The following is a 14,094-nucleotide window of genomic DNA, read 5'->3' as shown; positions in this document are numbered from 1 at the left end:
AAACACGGTGCTGCAATCCGATTATTCACGTTTGCCGCGCGCTTTCACATGATGACGGATCTGTTGGGATCTGCTACTAAAGTTCGTGTTGCCACGTTCAGGATTATGTGAAACAACCATGACGTAATCTGCTCCCTGCAAGGGAATAGAGCTTGGCTCTGTCCAGAGTCCAAAAAAAATGTGCACGACTTAACAAATGTTGTCCTGTTTGTTGAACACTTAACAAAAATTGAGGGTAACAAAAAAAAAAGCAGGCAAATTATGAAATGATGGCAAGCCTGTGCATTGCTTTGCCATGATCTTGTAACACCAATAGTCATAGAGATTTCATTGGTCTAACACTAACCCATTCAGACCAAGCGGCACAGCTCCATTCTTCAAGAAGCAAGGATTTAACTGTGTTTGATTTTGGTGCACCCGTCACCCACACACAGTCCATTCAAACTTTGTGCGGGACAGGCTCTAATTAAATCGGATTAATTGAGAAAAGTGGTCAGCATGTCCTCGCCAGTAAATAATAGACGGATGACAGCCTCTGTCTCTGTGTTCCCTTCATCATCCCCGCTGCTTCCGCATGGAGATTCCGTTGAAGACCAGAAAATGGGAGGGTAAAATCCAAAATCTCGGAAAAGGTGAAAGGTCAGGGAGCAGGGAGCCAGTAAATCTGTGTTGTGCATGAGCGAAAGGTAAATTCATTCCTGCTGTTCCCAACTGCTGCATTAAATCTGCATTCAAAGCTGACACCTTTTAAAATTGGTCAAACAGCATTCTGACACATGCCTGAAAGCGGGAAGACGAGTGGAAGAAGAGCTATTGGAGCACTATTCACTGGGGATAATCATTTGGCTCCAGAGGTGTTCCTTTGCTTGTTACTACTCAAAAAACCGAACTAAAACGTGCGACTGCAGTTCAAGGAGGGCGAGCGCCCGAGGGCAAGGAGGCAACAGGTGCCTCCGTGCGAGTCACTGCGGTGGGAAGCCTGAAGTCACGCCACACACTGTACACCCAGACCGCGGCACATGGCGGCGCGGACGCGGCGGAATACACAATTTTCACGAGCGGCGCGCGATTGATTTTTCCATCACGGCTGGAAATGACTAATCCAATAATCAGCTCCAAGCACCGTATCTATAGGCAACGCAGAGCAAGTCAGAGCTGGACTCTTCGTTGACACACATTGATCCTCTTCTGACGTGATTTACGGTTTCGCCCACACAAAACACGCGCGCACACACACACACAAAAATAGAGTCTCAAATCAAAGAAAGGTTTCAGGACAGTGACTTGAGGAGAAACGCTCAATATGATGGTTTGAAAATGAAATTATAAATCAATTCCTCACTCACTGCAGTCCGGCCTGTTCAGTGACTCTGCAGCTGGAGCGTGCAGAGGAGCATTGTGCTGCCACTTGTTAGTGTCGTCGTGGCCGAGAGCAGCAAGAGGAGCGTGATGCCAAACTGAATGTTCATATCTATCCGTCGCCTAATTATGATAGATAACCTTTCCTGCGTGTAAATCTCCCTTTCGGAGCAAACGCGAAAAGAGCGACAGGAGGATTTTTTTCTGTTTTCTTTTCCCGCTCCGGGGTTTATTCCCCAGGCAATCAAAGGGGAGTTCATCTTACTCATATACAAATGGCTTATTTCAAGTGGCAGTGCTTCAGATTGGGAACCAATTTCCCATCAGTCACCGGGGAGGTGTTCCGTTTCCCCTTTAAAGCTAATCAATGATTTCCATATTAGCAACGCGTCAAACAGACAACAGACAGGGTTAGAGCTCAGTGGGCATGTAGAGCCTTCAACGGCGAAAGAGACAGATATTAGACGAGAAAAAAAGAGAAAGAAAATGAGGGATTAATGGATGGTGACAATATTCATCAGTTGGTACCCCGAATTTAAGATTTAAGAGTCCTTTTAGTCATCTTGGCAATGCCCTCGGGCAGTTAATTGAGGCTAAAGAGAAAAGGTCTATGAATGAATGAGGGGAGATTATCGCTGAACCTTAAAAGCAAGTTTGGTGAATTTGCCTCGAGATAAGGTATAAAATGTTTGTGACATGTGTCATGCAACTGCCATATTTGGCGTTACTGACTTTTCTGCTCAGGATCCTTCAAGTGCTTTGTCTCTCCCTCATAACATCTTCAGTTTAGTCCACCAGCTGGACGACATGACTCTGTGGCGGGCACTACAGGTGGATGAGACACCTGGGGTCGCTGCTCTGTGTACCAAAGGGTCACCCTCCTCTGCCCCTTTCACCAAGTGCAGCGCATACAATTACACCGACTGACCGAGGGAGCCTGCCTCCTCCTCGGATCAGCCCCTGCGCGACGCCTGGCCGGAGAAAAACACAGACACAGGCTGTTGCTATTTGCGGACGAGGGACGGCACCGGCTGAAGCGGCGTGCCGGGCGGCGGTCTGCGGGAGGACACTGGCTTTTTCCGGTGGCACGGTGTTCCTGGAGGCCGTGATTGATGCACATCTCCGCTCGAGTGTCCTAAGCGTTTTAGCTCGCCTGCGGCCGCGCAGCTGCCACAAGGTGGACGTGGACGTGGCCGGCGCGGAGGCCCTTTCTCGAGCTCCACACAGGGCTAAATGGCTCTTCTGTATCCTGCCGCAGTTTCCTGACCGGGGTCAGCCTGCCTGCACACCACAAATTACTCCCTGAAACGCTGGCAGACAGGGCCAGCGAGAGATTGCCATTTGCTTGTTTACGGTTCAGACTGTGCACTAAGTCCCCTATCATAAGAGGCTATTTTTAACCGCCTAATCCTTCGGTGGATTTATTATGGCCCAGACTAGCCAGACGACAAAAATAAACATAAAACCGCTTCATCTTCGAGACACATATTACTATGTTTATGTTCCATCTTTCATTATTTTTCGCCATACACATTTCCATTATGACAAGACAAAAAAGATGTATCTCTGCATCGAGCAGTCACAGTCATGAAAAGTGATGAATACACATTGTGGAACATGAGAGCATTTCTGGGACAGCGACCATGCGACAGGTGTTTAAAAAACAACAGGTTCGGAGAGCGTCCGATTCATTTCTTTCATAACTGCTGGATGTCGACCCCGGACATTCTGCTCTGCTAAGCATTAACTGAGCAGCTAATCTGCTGAGGTGGGTGGGCACAGACATGACCACGCACACACACACAGGACGCATTAACCCCACCCCCACGGAAATCTATCAGGAACTCCCCCAACTGTGTGGAATCCTGCAGATATTAACATAAAGGGGCGGGTCCTAAACCTCTTGCCCTTCTATAGCTTTTAAGCATCACACTGGGACCTGGGACCTTTTTTCCCATCATTCCATCTGGATATTCATACATTGTCTTCATTTTTAAATTCATAAACAACCAGCCAGCAAACAGCGAATAGCAAAAGCGTTAAATCAAGGCCAAGTCGTCATCAATACTACAGAAGGCGTGTGCAGACGCTCGTGCAGCAGAAGAAGACGCGCGCAGAAAAAGGGGGTTTCACAGATTGCAGAGACTCTCCACTCCAATGAGATAAGGCGCGTGCGTAAAGGGGCTGATGTGATCGCAGGTGATTTCATTTTCCAAGGGGTTGAGGAACGGGTGCTGTTCCACATGTCTGGAGCAGGTATCCGACCCCGTTCAGGCTGCCCTTCGTCGTCCTAATGTAAAGCCGGTCATTGTCTTGCAGCCTAGGTAACCGCTGACACAAATCTGCCTCGGCCTCTGTACATCTGTGAATAGCATCCAGTCAAACGCCGCCAGTCGACGGTATCGAATCACGCCAGACACGTTGCGCAGGATGTTGGATCTATGAGGGTCTGCGAGGAGAGTATACAGGCGATTAAATTCTGTCCACTTACCACGATTCTGACTTTGAAACTTTCTATGTGTTCAACACCTAAAGTCTCAAAAGTCCTGTCGCCTACCAACGCAAACAGGAAAATTCATCCATCATGTCTGACCGCAGGAGACTTGGACAGTCATGAACTGTTTTTTCTGAGGTATTGGGTTGCCTGTTTTGACTTTTACTCAGCTCGGTAAGCAAAACATTTCCACTTCTGGATCCTAAGAGAATGTTGGCAAACTGGTTTAGGTGGAACTGGATTCAGTTCAAGACAAGGAGGACCGTTTCACACTGGATCATTCCTGCCGTTTCATTCCACTGCCAAGACATACACTGTGCAAAAAGCTTGGCCCATATGTCATAACTGACACACCAACGTTACCGAAGTGGCGTAGGGCGTGTTTACGCCTACTCCTTAAGTCCAGTTGAAGTCCAACTCTTCGTTTGGGAAGGTGTGAACACGCTAATCGGGGGAGGACCAAAAGCTGCTCCGGGACCGGAATGTACCTTAGAGCTGCTCCTTTGTGGCGGGCACGTGATGTGATCTTCTGCAGCCAGGTGCACTTTGCATTCTGGGACGTGGAAGAATACACAAGACCTAGTAGCCTGCGTAGTAGTAGTAGTAGTAGTAGTAGTAGTAGTAGTAGTAGTAGTAGTAGCAACCACACTAGGTTGAATTGCATGGCAATGTTTCACTGAGATTTTCTAGTCCAGAACACAGGAACCTGCTCCCAGGATTTACTTTCTTCGGTGGTAGTGTTACATTTTGGTCCACTTTTGTAAAGTAATCGAACCAACCAACCAACCAAACGTAAGCGAGTCAAAGTCTACAGACACATCCACAGATTCAGACCAGAGCCTATCAACTATACAAGTCTTTCAGTCTCAAAACTTTTACCCCAACCTGGTTAAAAATACAATTAAAGGAGAGAATTAGACTTGCTAGACTGCTACGAGACTTGAGACTTGCATTGTATTTTAGATGAAAACCGTCAGTTAATGAAAACAATTCTGGGATAGTATAAGATTGTAGAGTGCATCTTTGTTCTTAAAGAATATATGACACTAACTATGCAGAGAGCAATGCCTTACCTCGCAGTAACTGCAGCTTCTCAACATTTTCCAGCATAGTTTACTAGCGCGGCTCAACGGGGCCTCTGGCCCTCGCTCATCTCAGTCGGTGAACTCTTCTCACCTCTGAGGCTTGCTGAGCTCGTAAGAAAGCTCCGGAGGCCAGACTCCACCTGTCGGGGCAACAACCCAGCGTGAGTCATGGTCCGTTCACCAGCCCTGCACCGGCTGAGGGTTATTCGAGGGAAGGGCTGACGTCAACTAACCTGACTAAGCTGCACGTTTCGACTCCGAATGTTGGACTCTGAACATGGTTCCCTGCTTGTGATTCAGAAAACAACAATCACAGTCGCACTCGGCACCGTAAAAACACGACCACGGCCGTAACTGATAGCGCTGCGTGGTATATGTGACGAGCTGACTCTTTCAGAACTCTTCCACATCCTGTGCGACTGTCGTGATCTTGGTTCAAGCAGTTGCTCGTCACAACAAACTCTCTGCGGCGGCGGGGGGGGGGATGGGTGGGAGGAGCGGTGGAAAGGTCTAAAGAGGAGACTCGTAAACAAAGCGCACACAAAGCAACCGGGGGGTCGCCGCAGGGCACGCATCCCCTCCCATTCTTCCACAATCATACGCACGCACGCACGCACAGTGCACATACACGCTGCACTGCACCGATGAACATGGAGGCGGTGGGAGTGGGAGGTGGTAGGGGCATTTGGACTCAATTTCACTTCCCCATTCCCACAGAAATGAAGCGGTGCGGGGACACGCATGTTTATGCCCACGTATGAAATGTCTGTGTGTTTGTGTGTGTGTGTGTGTGGGGGGGGGGTTACTGAGCATGAGCAAACAGGTCAGTTTGGCATTTGAAGAGGGCCATTAGACCTGTTTGTGCTAATTCTTTAAATTCTAAAAGCAAAACTGTCTGCAGTCTCTTTTGGTCTGAACTAGTCTTCTTCCTTTAAGACGGGGTTAAAAATGTTACTGCCTTGAAAGATTTTCGCACGTTTCTGATACAAACCTACGGTGGCCCTGAGAGCTCACAGCACTGCGACTTAAGGAAACACAAACAAGAAAAACATATTCATCAATTTGACAACACATGTGCAGCATTAAGAAAACCGCGACGCAAACACCGCAACACAACACGTTAAGAAAAGCGTTGCAAATAGACCGCAACGAACCAGAAGTGTTCCCAGAGGACACTTTCAAATGATGCACACGTTTGGACACGCTTGTTTTTGCCACGGATTTTGACTCACAGCGCTATTATTCTCTTTCTGACACTGTGGCGTTGGTAAATGAGATAAAAAAGTACGTGATTTTGATTTATTTTAACATTGCAACAACAATGTGTCAAAGCTGTGCATCACTATTAAGTGTCCTCTGGAAACACTTCTGTTTCGTTGTGGTGCATTTGCAGCGCTTTTGCTTTATTTGTTGTGGTCTTTGCGGCGCGTTTTTTCGAAATGCTCTGCTTGTGAATCAAATTGACGGAGATGTTTTCTTAATTTGCTTGTGTTTGGTTTATTTGAATGGTTTTTTTTGAATGTCGCAGTGCTGCGAGCCAACAGGGCCACCGCACAAACCGGCTCGTGGTCAAGAGCTCGCCGCTCATTGGTCCGTGCCTGTAGAACAAGAAAAGGGCAGGTCGCTGCAGAAGAAGAAAGAAATGACACTTTGACGGGAAAAACAGATGGCCAACTTTAAAGTCATTTCAGATCACCTCATCCTAATTGTCCAGTTCATTAGTCAGCAGGATCACACAAGTACGGAGCCGACCGGCAGCAAACATTACAGATCTGGATCATTTACTAAGAATTCAATGTTTTTTTCTTCCCCCCTCTGGTGTATGTTGTTTGACATGGGCCTTGGCAGAGGTCTGCACTCTCTGACTGGTCTTCTAGTCTTTCTTCTAGTGAACAAATGAAACGAGCATCGCTCTGCAGATGGAGTTAACTGGTTCATTTGGGGCCGTGTGTGCCGCGCCTCCCAAGAATTTTTCCCAAAAGGTCTGCACAATCCTCCCTTCCCCCTCGGCGGGTACAAACCTCGAGAGGCATTCAACAAACAAGCGAATGGCGGCGCTCTCAAAGAAAGAAAAATGTATTCGAATCTTACATTTACGTGAGCGTTAACAGTTCCATCTGTGTTCTTTCCTATGCCATGACGTGACAAACTGTCCCCAGAGGAGACGAGCTCACCACAGCGGGAGACTCTCTCACTGGACTCGTCATTTGTCAAAGTGTTCTGGTTGAAATGTTGTTTTTTGTTTTTTTGCAAGCGGTGAGTTTTTTTAAAATCTATCGTGCATTTGACACAATCACAGTTTTTCTTCATACTCAAAAAGTCTCGTATGGCAGGTACAGGGCGGCGACACGACGACGCACTCTGGCGTACGGTGATTCTTGAGGAGCAGCTGCAGTACATTAACGTCTTCACAGTAAATTCCTTTAGCCGACGCTTTTGTCCAAAGCGACTTACAATAAGTGCATTCATCCATGAAGATGCTACCCCAAAAAAGGGCAAGAATCAAAAAAAATGTAATCACAAACTTATAGAAAGTCCAGTTACCCATTCATTTGTAATCTGATTACATAATTTTAGAGCAGAAAGCTTGCATTAGCTCTGTCTCTGACGCACGCACGCACACATTTTCTTTTTTTCTTTCACCCTGTGCCTCTGAGTCATATTATGAAGGAGGAAGCCTGGAATGAGTCAGAAAATGTTCCACAAGCCGTATAGTACATCTCAGGGCTGCATGAATGACTCTCAGGGACTGTTTGTGTCTTGACACAATAAATAACTCCTGAACTCGCCGCCTGGTGACATTTATTTCTGCAATAAAAACATGAAGAAAAAAAACGCTACTGTGAATAAACCCTGATGTTGCAGTAAATACTGAGGTGAGAAAACCGTACCCATGGTTTCCTGAGGTCAACTGCTCCCCCCCCCCCCCCCCCCCCCCCCCCCCCCCCCGCCTGTGTGACCACCTGAGTCACGCCAGCGCAGCTCATTCATCCACTCCGCTCGTCTGCAGGTCAAAAGAAACGCGCATTGTTAAATGGCAAGTGCCGAATCGAAAAAAGGCTCAGCGAAGGCGAAGCTTTTTCTTTGTTTCTGTGTCCAGATCACCTGCCCCTCTGAAAATATCAGCTTGGATTCAGACAAGGTGAACCAGAGTATTCCGAGAAATCTCAGTCCATTGACAACCACGGTATAATATGTCCGGAATGAATACCTTTTATTTTTTTTCAACTGAGTTTGAAGCTGCACCTCACTGTCCTTCTCAGACCATCGAGTTTGCGCCACATTTCGGGAAGAAGCTAGTGAGTGGATATAGTTTTTGTCAAATCTAATTTACATAAATCTATTTACATTTACTGTCTTAAAAAGTACAATGTGGATGTGCACATAGTGGGTTCTTTCCCCTTCAATAACTGATGAGTCGTCTTCTCTTCAAAAGCATTAAATAAATAGTGACAAAACAATGAACATCAACAGTTCCCAAAGCCCATAAATTATATTCAATTTTCAATTGTATAAAACAGAACTAAACAACATCTAAAAGGGAAAACTGAATTCATTTTACAAAAACCCCTAGGAACAAAAATAATTACAATCCTGCATCGCTCATTCAAAGTGACACTCTTCCCCTCTTCACTCTGAGAGAGGCTTCATCGGCAGATCAGTGAAGAGCAGCAGTTATGTAAACCGCATCGGCTCGAGTCTCTCTCTCTATCGAGGTGACCAGAATGAGACCGGCGGTGGCAAACTCATGCGTCCTGTCTGTTTCCTTATCGGGAGAAAAGATGAGGATTCTTATCATTTCTAACTGTTCTGCTGCTGCATGAAACCACGGGACGGGGGGGGGGGGGGGGGGGCAGAGCAGACCAGGTCAGGTATTAAACCATCAACAAGCGAGCCGTGAGCGCAGAGGGAAAAATGATGACGCGGTGAGGCAAGTGACACAATCAGTTTCATACTAGATCGGGGATTTTGTGGGCGGCTATTTGAAAAGACGTCTGGTATCCTTTAATCTGGACTAAACACCGTTGTTCCCTCTGCTGTTAAAGCCAGATTTTGTGATGAACATTAAGAGTTTACTTCAATGCCACATTTGCCACGGAATATTAACCTACTGGTCACAAAACGAAAACGTCGATAGGTGAAGGGTCAGAGGGTCACCAATACATCCTGTGGAGATCATAACTGTTTGAACCAAACATTTATTCCAAAATCGATCGAGTGCATGTCGAGATATGTCACTTGTTGAGTCGAAACCTTGACCTGTTGGCATCATGAATGTCTGAAACAAATGTCATGGCAATCCATCTGATGTTCGTCGAGACATTTTACCGGAAAGAGGTTTGTTTTAAAAAAATAATAATCAGAAATCAATCCTATGGTGGAGCTACTAGGGAAATGAAGTGATCACCAATGTTCTTCCACTGAGACCATGAATGTCATGGCAATCCATTGAATGGGAGATATTGGAACGACTAAGTGACTGACTGTGCCGTCCCCGGAAGACTTATTCCTTTAGGAGAAAAATCATTGCGTGGCGCTGACAACTAAATCCATGGTCTCCAGTGTGTAAATGTGTAATGGATTTGCAATAAATAGTCGAAAAAAAGTAAAAGAATACTTCCCCTCTTGCAGCTTAATGGGTGGATTCGGTTCATAAGAAGAGGTGCCACTTAATTTCCCTCGTTACAGCGTGGACGTTCTGTTTTGTACCAACACAGATTCCCAGGCATCAGGCATCAGTGAAAACCCTTAAACTTCCACACGGACGAGCACTCACTCACCCACATGAACGGCCCCGGGAGAACCAGGAGTGATTTATTTCACCATCCAATAAAAAGACGTCGGGGCGGAGGGGAAGGGCGCATTCGGTGTCTCGGACCGCCGAGACGTGATTGAACTCAACCGCCTATTGACCAGGTCTCCATCGTCCTCTGTTGACCAGCGGGTATAGGGTCCCCCCCCCCCCCACACACACACACACACACACACACTGCTGGTGCGGTGGCTGAGTACAGGAGGCCCAGCACTGCACAGAGGCGGGAGGCTGAGGGGACCCGTCAATGAGTTCCTTCCTCCCTGGGGAGCCACTGTGTACGCAGCTCGGGGGCCGGGCGGGGCGGGGCAGGGCGGGGGAGAGGCGAGAAACACGCTGCTGCTGTGCCTCCAGCGCCCGATATTGATGTCACCCTCCTCATCTCCACGTTATCCCTGCTATTGATTTGGTCTGATCTCAGCCTGGAGCGCTGGTGAGCAACAACAAACAAGAGCTCTTCTTTTCTCTCACTCACTCCCACGCACTTTGAGAGAAACTGAGCGAGAACACCGTCGTCCCCCCGTCCCCCCCCCAACCCCAAATCCCCTGCACCCTCCGCTCATGGTGTATCGATCAGAGCCGCGTCAATATGGCCGAGATCCTCCAGTCGTACACCGCACAGTCACGCGGCTTTTCCCGCCTCCTGGTTTTGGAGCGACGGCGGAAAAATCCAGGCGACGCAGGCCGGTGCTCGTGGAGCCGAGGCGGCCGCTTTCACCGAGAGCGATGCGAGCCGCTCACCAGGAAGCATCGCGGCGCAGTGTGCGGCCGCGCGACGGCACCTGCGCTCGTTCGACGCAACGAGCGCAGCAAAAACCTCACAGGCGCCGCCACGCGAGCACCGACAGAGAGCCTTCAGCCGCCAGGAGCTTTACAGTAAGTGGAAAATCTGATTCGCCCACTGTAACCCTCCAGGCCGAGGGGGGGGGGGGGGAAATCAAATCAGTGGAAATGTAGGCTGCGCTTTCTACCCCTCATTGTTTCCACACAGGAAAATGTACAGGGGTTTTGAACGTATTCACGAAGTCAGACTGTATCACATCCCTGACAGCAGGATATCTTCCTCCGCTGAGGGAAGTGGGCATGACACTGCTTTCATTCATAGCGTGATGACTAACTGTATTGGCATTTAGTGAAAAAAAAAAAAAAGAAAAGCAAAGCATCTATTGATACATCACATTATTTAATGTCAGTGCGCCACAAGGCAAACACATGATCGCTTTGCCCCCCCCCCCCCCCCAAAAACAGAAGAGTCGCTCATGAAGAATAATTTCAGTGTGTGGTATTATTTTTGTAGTTTGGCCCGGCTTTTAAAATGTTACTGCAGTAAAAGTACTGATGCATGACCAGCAAAAGTTTCTTAATGTATCACAAGGGACATATATATATATATATATATAGATTTGTGCTCATTTGCAGTTGTAGAAGACTTATTCTGTCAAAACTAAATCTGTGAAGTCACTAGTGACTGTTTCATTCATGTAAAAGTTGTTTCTATAGCAGTTTGACTTTGGTCACGATAAGAACACGTCAAACTCACTAATGCTGACGATAACAATAAGTATAAGGTTTATAGCTCGGTAGATGCTCCCTTTAGATCTCTTTGGGCAAATCAGTGAGCGACACTGTTTCACTTTAACACCGGATGTGAAGGAGAACTGAGTCAGTGTGGTGAGATGTCTAGTCTTTTTTAAATAATCAAATCTGGTTCATTTGAATTTTATACACTGATATAACAATAGAAAATGAATCACACCGTGGGAAAGGATTTTTAGTCAACCACCCACTGACACATTTGCATTATTGTGCCACTTTTCCAAACATAATACTCCATAAGTCCATAAGTTGTACAGGGAGTACACTGTAAAAATATACTTTTTGTTTCACACTGGCAGTGAATAATTCCACTTCCAGCGTACTCCATTCCCCCGAAATTCATTTAAATTCTGAGCCGCTTTACCGAAAAGTACTGACTTTTTTCACTTGCTCCTCAACATTTATTTGACAGCCGTAGTTGCGCTGCAGATCTCGATACGGGCATACCAAATATGATGCGGGGCGATACGACTAAAAATGTTGAGATAAGTCAGTTGATACAACTAATTCTCACGACAAATCTCTTCTTTAAATTTGAAAGTCCGATTTTTGCTCCTGGGGCTGTTTGTGGTTTTAAACTCTTCTCAATGGACAGAGAATGTTTTACAAAAATAAGGTTGAATATCAAGACCAATAAGGAAACATACCTCCTCACCATGCACAATGCATAATGAATATGTCGACATATATCAAACCTTTGTTACATTGCTATTGATGGAAATTATACTGTGGGAATTATTTATTGTTATTTCATCGCCCCGCCCAAGAATTAGCCTATAAAGTTGTTAAAACAAACAACAATATTAAAATTCTGCTTACATATTAAAGCATAATTAATAATAATCCAATAATGTAGTGTATGATCATTTGGTAAACTTTTCAAGGCAGGGTTTTTCTCATAATGGAATCTTGTCTCTGCAGTGTAATCAAATACAAAAAGTCTAAACACTGCTGCTGATGACACCAGGGAGATGTAACTTCTTGTGTCCAGGTGGGAGCAGTGGTGACGGCCTCCCTGAGCGGGACAGGAGCTCTTCGCCCGCCCCGCCCCGCCCGCCGGCCGTCTGCCCGGCTGCTTCTTCCGCCTCCCCTCTGACACCAGCACCTGCTCGTGGGGTCAGGTCGCCGTCTCCCTCCAGCTCAGGCCATCTAGGGTTTCGCGTGAAGCAAGGTGTCGCGGGAGGATAATTGATCTTCTGATTTCCGGGCGGTATCGCAGTATCTCCCCGGGCTAAAAATACAACCCATGTTTCCGCCTTCGTGTGCGTGAGGGAGGGAAGCCCGCGGAGGCTTTTACAACCGGTTCATTGATGACGGAAAAACGAATGGGAGCCATTTCTGGGCGAACAACAAACGGCACCTTCGTGGCTTACTTACAGAATTCTCTTCCAGATCATGCATTCATTTGAGCTGCAATTTGAAGAGGCGTTTTTTTTTTCCCCCCCACTGTAAAATGGCAGGATGTGATAATTTACATCGAGCAGATGTACTCCAAATACAGTGTCGCCTTGTCTCCTTAAATATACTGGACACCTGGTTAATTATTCACAAGCCCGAGGGTCTGCAGTCTGGCAAGGTAGCTGCCTGCGTAAGAAACTGTCTGTCTTGATTTTATCTCTCAAGTTTTCGTTTTTCTGGGCACCGAGTCAACCAAAGGTACGTCATAAGTTTGGTTTAGTTTTTTTGGAGGGGGGGGGGGGGGGGGGGGGGGGGGTTCTAGGAAGGTAGAGGAGGAAGGGGTCGTGGAGCAGTTAAACTGACAAACCTGGCTGTGACCGAGGGGCTATGTGAACGGGGGCCTCTGGGGGCGACGGGGGGAGAAAGGCAGGCCTGCGAGACTCGCTGGAAACAGATGTCAAACAGGAACTTGTGTGTTTAACGTCTCCCCCTCTGCAACAAGCTTCCTGGAGACACGAGCTGCCCCGGCGGGGTTGGCCCGGCAAACTGCTGCCTCATACTTTACCTCGGTCAGCCTGTGACCTACTTTCTGTCGGGATGTGGAGAGTCAAAACATATATGCAAAGAAACCGAGAAAACGAAACAAAAGGCGACCTCTCTCCGGGTTGATTTGATTAGATGACTTTGTTGAGGGAGTTTTGCGGCAGTGTCTGTTTTCCCTTGCAGCGTTTTCCCGCCATGAGCAAAAACACAAAGGCCGGCTTCAAGTGTCATTTGGGGAAAATGCGGTGAAGGTATTGTGCAAGATCCTGCGCTGCCCCTGCAACCCCCACACATCTACACGGTATGGTTCTTCATCTGACAGTTCCGGAGTCGGATGAAAAACAAGAAATTCGTGAAAATTAATCAATTCCGTCAAGAGCTCGATTAAAGCCCAGGTCTCGTCTAAGTCGGTGCCATTTACCAGAGAACTGGGTCAAAGGTCCGGCGGGTAAACTCTGGCAGTGTCGATCTGTTGGACCCACATCTTTTCCCATCAGCCCCGGGCACCAAGGCACAAGTCTGTCAGCGCCTGTGTCTTCATCTGTGTCACGGCCTGTCGGGTTTCAAAAAAAAAAAATAGTTTCTCTGTGCCAACAAACACCTCGCCAGGCCGAAACGCCCCCGAACCTGCTCGCTACTACAGCGCGGAACGTAACCACTTTCACCTGCACCTACAGAAACTACGACGTCACTGTTTGATTGGCAGGTGAACTCACCACGGCAACGGCCCACAAACAAACTCAGACACGAAGCCTGACAGGAGAGTGGTGCTCTATGGGGTTTAGCAGAATTCTAGAGGACGCGTC

The 14,094-nt window shown here is 47.3% G+C and overlaps 1 protein-coding gene across 3 annotated transcripts in view; it reads right to left on the bottom strand.

Moving 5' to 3' along the window:
• bach2b (BTB and CNC homology 1, basic leucine zipper transcription factor 2b) overlaps nucleotides 1–14,094 on the bottom strand; it is a 91,542-nt gene that overhangs the window by 47,461 nt on the left and 29,987 nt on the right. The window contains exon 1 of one of the 3 annotated variants that reach the window (XM_035616650.2): nucleotides 4,927–5,292. The exons of the other annotated variants lie outside the window; for them this stretch is intronic. Coding sequence (XP_035472543.2) covers nucleotides 4,927–4,953 — 27 coding nt within the window. The 5' untranslated portion in view covers nucleotides 4,954–5,292. Of the gene's footprint in view, nucleotides 1–4,926; nucleotides 5,293–14,094 lie in introns of those variants that run through there. 3 annotated transcript variants of the gene reach the window in all.

This window comes from Scophthalmus maximus, chromosome 18 (assembly GCF_022379125.1).
Source record: "Scophthalmus maximus strain ysfricsl-2021 chromosome 18, ASM2237912v1, whole genome shotgun sequence".
Taxonomy (NCBI): domain Eukaryota; kingdom Metazoa; phylum Chordata; class Actinopteri; order Pleuronectiformes; family Scophthalmidae; genus Scophthalmus; species Scophthalmus maximus.
Note: the sequence above shows the minus strand (reverse complement) of the source record. Positions and strands in the feature narration are given on the sequence as shown.